Source organism: Grampus griseus (genome assembly GCF_964374135.1).
Source record: "Grampus griseus genome assembly, chromosome: 12".
Classification (NCBI taxonomy): domain Eukaryota; kingdom Metazoa; phylum Chordata; class Mammalia; order Artiodactyla; family Delphinidae; genus Grampus; species Grampus griseus.
The window spans coordinates 73938816-73948598 of NC_139006.1; the positions used below are offsets into that span (position 1 = coordinate 73938816).

Here is a 9783-nt window from a genome sequence, read left to right on the forward strand (position 1 = left end):
CCAAATGCTTCAGGACAGCTCTCCTCTTCCTATAAATATATAAAAATAAATGTGTTTGTCTTCTTTCATCTATTTAAAAATATTGTGTATTATCTTAGGACAGGTGAGTTTTAACAAATAAAATTGAATATATTGTTGAATTTTGGTGTAATACAAATGTCAAGAAGGTAAGAAAAAGATGTTACCAGACAGTGAGAGCATGGGACATCTTTGGTATCCCATAATGAGGTGATGATTGGGTGCAAGATAGGCTCAAGGATGTATTATACAACATGGAGAATATCACCAACATTTTGTAATAACTATAAATGGAAAGTCACCTTTAAAAACTGTATAAAAATTTTTAATTTTTCGAATTAAAAAAAAAACAATATCTTGGGGCTTCCCTGGTGGCGCAGTGGTTGAGAGTCCGCCTGCCGATGCAGGGGACGCGGGTTCGTGCCCCGGTCCGGGAAGATCCCACATGCCGCGGAGCGGCTGGGCCCGTGAGCCATGGCCTCTGAGCCTGCGCGTCCGGAGCCTGTGCTCTGCAACAGGAGAGGCCACAACAGTGAGAGGCTCGCGTACCGCGAAAAACAAAAACAAAAACAAAAACAAAAACAAAAAAACCAATATCTCATTTGTTTCACTAAAATTTCAACAGAATTTTAGGAGAACCAACTAGCAGAACTGCTCAGTAAAAGCAAGGTTATCTGTTAAGGGACACTGCCTTTTATCTATGAGGAAAACCTTTTCAGATTTTAATATTCAATTTAAACATTTTCACCTACATTAGTCAGCCTTAGCCAGCTTGTACTGCAGTTTACAAAACAAAAAACAAAAAACCCCAATATCCTAGAGGCTTAAGACAGCAAAGTTTATTTCTCGTTGATGCTACATGTCCATCCTGGGTGAGCAGGACTTCCTATTGTTTCTTTTTTTTTGAGCATGATTTTCTACTCTGCATTGTCCTTACTCGGGGACCTAGGTTGCCAGAGTATCCACTTTCTAGAACATTGCTGATTGCCATGGTAGGGGGAAGGGAAAATGGCAAATCAAGTACAGTCGTCCCTTGGTACCCAGCGAGGGATTGGTTCCGGAGCCCTGCATGTGGCAAAATCTGTAGATGTTCAAGTCTCACAGGTGGTCCTCGGTACCCATGGTTGCGCACCTGCGGTGGTGTAGTACTGTATGTACTTATTGAAAAAAATCCCCCTTGAAGTGGACCCACACAGTTCAAACTCGTGTTGTTCAAGGGTCAACTGTACTGCATCTAAGCCTTCTGCCTGAAAGTGGTACAAGTCACTTTCATTCCTGTTTCATTGCCCAAGGCAATTCACATGGCCTGCTAAACATCAAGGTGGCAAGATGCTGTATCCCTTTAATGCTTAGAAGAACTGGAATTGTTGGGGAACAGCCCTAATGACTACTAGAGTCTGACCTCTTTGCTACTGAATATTCGTTCACTTTCCTTTCCGCATGCCAAATACACTCCTCCAAGTGCATTTGCTGGAATATATGCCAGCAAGTTTCATCTCAATACAGCTTTTAGTTCTAAACCCAGGATTGGGGGAGATGCACAGCCATTTTTACGTCAGGTCTGGATATAGCACCTACTGATTCAGGGACCTATGAACAACAACGTCACATAATCTGCCCTCCACACAACCACCCTTCAATGGTAGAACAAGGACAGGGTAACTGCAATAAGTACCGCCATTGAGAAATGAGAGATACTTGTCTCTCTCATGTCTATCTCATGGGAGATACTTGTCAACAGCAGACATGTTGAGGGCTCCTACCCCGGGGCAGGGAAAGTCCCTTGATTATGTTCTGATCTTGTTTCCTGGGAAAAGCTCTGACCCAATCATCGTCCTGAAGCCTGGTTCCAATTTCTTCGAGTTCTTTTTCATTATTCTCTGTGGCCACATGTGAAGTGGGAAATGAGAATATTTCCTCTTTGGGATGAGCGGCTTTCTCAGCCCACTTCCTGCTCTTAGATGAGTAGAATCCCAAAGTCAGGTAGGTCATAAATAAGCCCCATCTCTTTTGTCCAGGCTGGTTAATACTTCTTTGGTCAAAAACATAGCTTCTTGTATATTTTTGTTACCGACCAGGGTTCTTGGCCTCCTTAATCAATAGAAATTGATCAGAGACCAGACAAGAAATTCAGGCAAGGCTTTATTGGGGCCCCTGCTGCAGCAGCGGGGAGTGAGCACAAACAAGAGGTTCCCTAGCTAGCTCACTTGCGGAGGTGGGGGGCAAGCTGATTCCTTATGTGGGGGTGAGGGTACGGTTGTGTCCAGGTGTCGGGCTGCAGGGGTAGCTTAGTAGGTTTGCTCACCCCTTAGGTGGTGTGCAGGAGGCATGGGTGGGGTGGTACCCTGCTTTTGTTCCCCATCCCCTGCTTTTGCTCCTAGCTCTTCAGAAGTGGCAGTTGGGCTTTTTGGTCTCTTTGTATCTCATTGTCCAGAATTTGTCCCAACTGCGCAGGCATGCAATTCGTTATTTTTAGTTCCTTATAGTTTCTCTATCTTTTGTGTCCAGGTGCAAGCACTGCAGCACTGCAGCAAAGGGTCCCAGGTCCCAGCCTGTCTCATTTTCTTCCAGTCAGCTCCATATGCCGATAGCTATAGTTTTTTTCAGACCTGTCTCTTATTTATTGTATTTCTTTGCTTTCTTGCTCCTATGCCTCTTTTTATCGGTTTAATTTCTATTCCCTGAAGCCATCAGACCTCACAGAGAGTCACACGCAAGCTTCATCTCTTTTTCTTGAGCCATTTTGTGCAAGCGAAAGGATTTTTTGGACACACCATTAATGGGAATTTTACTCAGAGACGGCTTAATTCATTAACAGGTTTTAGCATCAAGTGTGATGATCATACACACCCTTCATTTGTCCTTTGATATAAGGTTGAGTTTTAATTTGTCCCTCTGCTGCTTTAAGTTTTCTTCATTTTATCATTTGCTATTTAGGACTGAGCCTTCTTTTAGCCTTTTAAATCCCTTAACTTTATTTTGTTCCTTCCTGCTTGAAAATGAGCCCATTTCTTTTTGAGCTCGCCTCTTTCTTGTAATGTTGTAAAAGGGTTCTCAACTGCATTCAGACCTGTGTGTGCGGAAGCTTCCCCACACCAACAAGCAATTCTCAGATGACAATGGGGTGTCTGAGAATTCAACTCAATTCTGACACCATCTACTCAAAGATAGAATCAGATTCCACAGGGAAAGGGCTTGGTTCCACAAGACTGCCCTCCACTTCAGACACTAGTGTAGGCTGTTACCCATGCTTCTGAGGTACCGGCTACAAACTGGAGGTCCCAGCTACCCCCTCCAACTCAAAATACCACCCCCAAATCCAGGTTATCACCTGGCCTTCTGACGGACTGGCTACAAATCAGAGGTTCCCATGACCCCCTCCTTGGATTCCATTAATTTGCTAGGACAGCTCACAAAACTCAGGAAAACCATTTTCTCACTAGATTACCGATTTATTATAAAAGGACATTAAAGGATACGAACCAACGAGGATCCGGCGTTCCAACCCAGCGGGAAAATGCGGCCTCTGACTGAAGAGGAGACGCGAGTAATGTTTGAGAAGATAGCAAAATACATCGGGGAGAATCTGCAGCTGCTGGTCGACAGGCCCGACGGCACCTACTGTTTCAGGCTGCACAATGACCGGGTGTACTACGTGAGTGAGAAGATTTTGAAGTTGGCCGCCAGCATCTCCGGTGACAAGCTGGTGTCGCTGGGGACGTTCTTCGGAAAATTCACGAAGACCCACAAGTTTCGGTTGCACATCACGGCTCTGGATTACTTAGCACCGTATGCCAAGTATAAAGTGTGGATAAAACCTGGAGCAGAGCAATCCTTCCTGTATGGGAACCATGTGCTGAAATCTGGACTTGGTCGAATCACTGAAAATACTTCTCAGTACCAGGGAGTTGTGGTGTACTCCATGGCAGACATCCCTTTGGGTTTTGGGGTGGCAGCAAAGTCTACACAAGACTGCAGGAAAGTAGACCCCATGGCGATTGTGGTATTTCATCAAGCAGACATTGGGGAATATGTGCGGCATGAAGAGACATTGACTTAAAACGAAATCATCGCGAGGACTTGTGGCTGTGTGGAAGGGCCTAGCTTTGTTTCCTGTGTCTGTGTAGGCTCCACCATCATGTTGAATTTTGTCAACACTGTGACCTCTTCAGGGACTTCTTAGTTTAATATTCTATTATGGACAAATGCAGGCTGGATTCTTATTATGCAGAAATGGCTCAAAAACGGGGTTTTGGATCTTTGTGATTATGACTAACTAGAATGCTGTGTTTTATATTTGAATCAGAGGGCTTCTTGTTTTGAGTAACAGGTTCTAAATTGTTGGAACTGAGGACAAGAATAGCGTATTGTTATCTGTGATAACACTGTTTTCCAAACACATGATAAGAACGTAATGAATTTTCTTATTTATTAATACTATGAAAGATAGATATTGCCATTAGAACAGTAGGTCGTGTGTGGAATTTTACAAATGAAATTTGGATAAAACAGTAAGAGCAGTTTATTCTGCCGATTTTCTTTACGGTAGGTGCTGTGTAGTGTGGAAAAAAACTTGGATTCAAACACCAGTTCTCACATCTACCAGCTGTATGGCCTTAGATGAGTCATTAAACTTTAATAAGCTTCATTTCCTTCTGTTTGAAAAAGCAGCCTAGCTGTCTTCCTAAGAATAGTTTTTAGAAGTGGAAATCGTGATCGTAAAGCATCTAGCACAGTGCCTGGCAAATGAGAGTGTTGAATAAATGGTAAGAGTTAAAAAAAAAAAAAAAAAAGGATACGAACCAATAGCTAGATGAAGATATACACAGGGCGAGGTCCTGACCAAAGAAGTGTCTGTCCTCATAAAGTCTGGGGCCTGTCACAGGGGCACATGGAAACCTTCTGTTCCCCGACATGGAAACAACCCTGATATTTCAGTGGCCTAGAGTAAATTCTTATTTTCCTCTCCTGCTACATGTCCATCTCAGGTCAGTGGGGGGATACTTCTTTATATTGTCCTCACCCTTGGACCCATGCTGGTGGAATCTCTACCAACTGAAACGTGACCGGTTGCCACGCAAGATGGAAAGGAACATGGAAAAGGGTGCATCCACCCCAAAGTGGGACCTTTCATTTCTGATCACATTTCATTGGCTCCTCAGATGGCCAACCCTAACTTCAAGTGGGCAGAGAAGTGAAATCTTTCCATGTCCCCAGAAAGCGGAGAAGCAGAAAGATTGGTAAATAGCCCTAGGGATTCTCTCCACACCCATTTAGTAGAAATAGGCGTGTATATCCTCTTCTCCCAACACACACACTATTTATGTTGGACTTATAGTCTCTAGGGACCTGTTCCTACAGTAAATTAAGGAGACCAAAATTTAATTCCCAGTTTCAAGTGGATGTCATTGGCACAGTCAACATAGTACAGAGAAAACAGCTAAAATGGAGAGAAACATTCATAAACAGATACAGGAATGGGGCAACTGAATGTGTGGATACTTTATTTGTCAAATGTCATAGGAACATATTTGCTTCTGTATGTATTCCTCCTTTTCTAACCAAGTGGATGCTTTTCTAAGCTCCAAAACTAAAGAGAAGCATTAGTGATCTCAACCGCCTTGAGACTGTAAGGCAGATAGGAAATACAATATGGTCTAAATCGAATTTTTCCAATGGTTGTTTGGTTATTCAATAAATATTTGATTGAGTAACCCCATGACCCAGATAAATAGTGTGGCCTCAGAAGGAAGCAATAATAAGCAAAAAAAAAAAATGTTTCCCCTCCAAACCCGTTTGGCCACAGGCCCACAAACTCAGTCATAAAGCTGGAAGTACTTCTCCAAGGTTGAAGCTGGATCTGATAGATAGGTGCTATTTATAAACTTTGGGAAGATTTTTTTAGATAAAATGTTTAAACATGCTTTTGGAAAGCGAATGTCTTTGTTCAGTTTGTTGCCCAAGCTCTCTTTGATCCATTAATTTCACTTTTCCTTTGATTTTTCTCAAACTCTCAGAAGAGAAAGTCCATGTTTTCATATGGTGAGCAGTAAATCATTTGTTCATGATGGACAGACCCTCTGGATGTGTAAACGTGCTGTTTTCCTTAGCCCTAGGCCTAGTGTTCTGTAGAACGAAGGCACAGCCAAAGCACGTGCCTCTGTGTAAGGCAAAGAGCCTTAGGATTCTGAAGAAGGGAGGGTGTTCCCGGGAACCCTGGCATCTTCTTTCAGTCCTTCCCAGATCTCCCATGGTGCAACCTTCTGCTGAGTCAGGGCTCCAGTGAGCAAGGACTTGCCAGGGCAGGGCTGGGGCCTCTCCCTGCCAGGTTGAAGTGGTTTTAGGTTTGTCAACTTCTTGTAAATTAATATTTAGAAAAGAAGTGAGCAAGTTGGTCGGATGTCCAGAGGTCCCCGTGGGCTCAGTTGAGTTGGGAATCAACAAGTGCTCATCGAGGAGGTCAGGGGTCAAGCCAGAAAAGAATCAGTGGGAGGCAAGTGTGGGTAGGGGGGATAGCCCAGGAGTACAGGTGGGGACTCCCTTGGGACAGTCTGATAGGGAGAAGCAGAAGCAGGCCCCATAAGCCTTGCCCCTAACAAGCAAAGCTGAGTGGGAGCCACATCAGGACCAGTTCACGGCAGGAGACCCCTGCCAAGGTTTCTTCCAGCGAGGCCACGTACAGCACCATGGGCTCATGGTCAAAGGCTACGTTTATCAGAGCTCCCCCAGGCTCCCTGGGAAGGCTGGCTGGAGGAGGTCTTTCTCTAACCTGAATGAGGCACAGATATTTGGGGGCCCTGGTGTGAGAATGAAGGAGTTCTTGTTCAGTTGCGAAAATAGCATTTGGTCCGAGATTCCTCTGAGTCTGACTTGGGAGAGCAGCAGTTTATGGAGGCCTTGAAGAGAGGGAACAGCAGCTCCAAAGAGCCATGTTTCCCAACAGATGGTAACCATGTCCCTGGAGGCACCTGGAATGACTTTAGGTGAAAGAGAGAAAAACTGACAATTGTGAGTGGAGGGGCTTGGGTGGCAGGGGAAAGGCAGGAGGGAGGAAGGGAGATCAGACTGGGCGAGGCCAGCTAAGCAGGCACCATGATTCCTTTTCTGGTCCCATGACATGGAGAAGGCTCCCCTCCACCCCGCAGAACCCACCACATCCAACCTTCTGCCCAAGACTTGGGGTCAGCCAGTGGCCAAGCCAAGGGCTTTCTAGAACAGAGCAATGGGGCATAGATGGGGAAAGGGTCGGGGCCCGCAGCCAATGTGTCAGGAGACCCCAGCCTTCCCTCACTGCCCCCTCCCCCCACTGCCCAGATTCCTGCCAGGAGCCTGGGACCCAGTTCTCTGGGAAAATTAAGGAGGAAATGTGGCCATAAATTTCTCTTCAGCACCCAGTGAGGCAGTGGAGCTCTGTGATTAAAGAGTGTGATTCACAGAAAAGGTGGAATGTTCTGGAATAAAAAGGTAGGGGAAGACTGTACTCTTCAAAAATGTCAATGCTGTAAAAGACAAAGACATGTTCTAGGTTAAAGGAAGCCAGAGACATGACAGGTAAATACACAGCCTGGCCCTAGATTAGATCCTATACTTGGCACAGGGGCGGGGCTTACAGGGGTGGGGGGAAAGGGATGCTATATGGGATATTATTAGGCCAACAGACAAACCTGTAACAGGGACAGTACATTAGGTAAAAGTATTGCTTCAGGGGAAATTTATGAAAGTAATCGCTGTGCTGTGGCTACGTAAGAGACTATACCCGCTCTTAGGAAATACAGAGGAAGCACAGATAATACAGGCAATGTGGGAATATGTTAACCACTTGGGTAAATCAGGGTAGAGTGTATCGTATTCGTTGTTATTGGTAGGAAGGTGATAATTTGTCATTCGAACCAGAACACCTTTGAGAGTGAAAGGGAACACAATTCATAATTATGCCAGGTCAACAGGTAAGAACCAGGACCATCCTGGGCAAACTAGAACCCGCATCACTGGTGACCTTGACTAGGACAGTTCTGGTGACCTGTTGGGCACAAAAGCCTGACTGATAGAGCTCTGGAGGGAATGGAAGGAGAGAAAGTGAAAACAGTGCACATGTCAAGGGGGATTCTTATTACAAAAAACAAACCAGAGCAGTCAGCAGGAGCGGGAGGGAAAGGTGGGGCTACAGCCACCACATCCTGGAGAGAAGAAACAAAACATCTTTTAAAATCTTCCCATCTCTGTATATCAACATGAATGGATAACGAAAACAGACTGCTGCTCAAAAGCACAAAGGAATTTAGTATATAGTAAAAGTGGTATTTTAAATCACCGGGGGAAAAGTACATTATTGAATGAATGAGGTTGGGACAATTCAGCAGCTGGAACACTAGTTCGCAAATAGTGAATCATTACCACCACTTGGTGACAGAATACACTAATTTCATGTTCATACCTTTTGGGTGATAAATCAACCTCTTAAAAAATGAATTAATAGCAGCTTAAGTTGTTTCACATACCAAAGTCTCTTTTTCTCATATTAGACCTGTCCTCTATTCTTCCTCCAAAACACACGTAATAGAAACCTAAATCTTTAACTCATCAAAGGTCAACAGGAATCTCACTGAGTTCTCCAGATCTCACAATGGAATCTATCTAGGAACCAGGGTGGGTTTTTTTTTTGTTGTTTTGTTGTTGTTGTGCCCCTCCCTGGATCTTTGGGGCTAATCAAGAGATTTTAGCTCAAAGACTGTCATCACGGGTCCACTAGATGTCACTCTCACCTAAATTAATAGTGCTCTAAATACAAACTCCACCTATAAAATGACACTGAAGGGACCCCAGGTTAGTTGCATACTACATGTACATTCTGGGGGGAGGAGAGAGGGAGAGGAAGGCTTTCAGAAGTCTGGCAGGAAGGGAGCTCCAAACAATGAAAGAAGGTGTGGACTGGAATCTGAGATTATCACTCAGTTTGTGGCTAAACGTACCTGAATGAAGTGAGGGAACAAGACAGCCAAAGATCCAGGGGAAGAGTGTACCAGGAGGTGGTAACAGCAAGTGCAAAGGGCCCGAGGCAGAGAGAGAGCCAGGGGCCCGTAGCGGAGAAGCAGGGCCTTGTAGGGTTTGATAAAGTATATAAATTTCACTCTAAAGGAGATGGGAAGCCGCTGGAAGAGTCCATGATTTCTAACTTTTCATGGAAGAGCCTTCAGAATCTACTTGAATATAATTCTGAGGAAACACCTGACATAACCAAATGGAGGAATCGTCTATAAAATAAGTGGCCTGCGTTCTTAAAAATACCAATGTCCTAATCGACAAAGAGAGGTTGGGAAACTGTTCCAGAACAAAGGAGACTAAATGACAGTGAAATGCACGCCGTGATCCTGGGCTGCATGCTCTAAAAGACATTAATTGGGATGATGGACAATATTGGAATGTGGATTAGAGACTGGACAACATTGTGGTATTAATATTCAATTTCCTGAAGTTGGCTCTTGTGTTGTGGATATGTACGAGAATATCTTGCTTTTAGAGTGAACACAATGAAGTATTAGGGGGTAAAGGAGTAAGGCTTAGGAGTGATAAACACCGTTAGAGAGTGGGGGAAACTGCTACCCTCAGAAGTGAGTCTCTACGTAAATATGCAGTAATTTGACCCCTGAATCATCCCCCAGAGGGAATGAGGGCCTCAGCAAGGAGGCTGCAGATCTAACATCATGATCCTTAAAACCCTCACTTTGATGACACGACATTGTTATATTTCTGTTAAATTTTTCACCC

At 44.4% G+C, this 9783-nt stretch overlaps 1 protein-coding gene across 1 annotated transcript; it reads left to right on the forward strand.

Moving 5' to 3' along the window:
* The first annotated feature begins 3530 nt into the window (after positions 1-3530).
* LOC309831224 (60S ribosome subunit biogenesis protein NIP7 homolog) lies at positions 3531-4413 on the forward strand. Its single transcript, XM_082668247.1, has one exon. It carries the CDS (start codon positions 3536-3538, stop codon positions 4076-4078), a length of 543 nt encoding a protein of 180 aa, XP_082524373.1. The 5' UTR covers positions 3531-3535; the 3' UTR covers positions 4079-4413.
* The last annotated feature ends 5370 nt before the right edge of the window (positions 4414-9783 follow it).

Bases quoted from the DNA above. Each gene is read 5' to 3' on its own strand.
- LOC309831224 (XM_082668247.1), top strand. From the start codon at position 3,536: ATGCGGCCTCTGACTGAAGAGGAGACGCGAGTAATGTTTGAGAAGATA.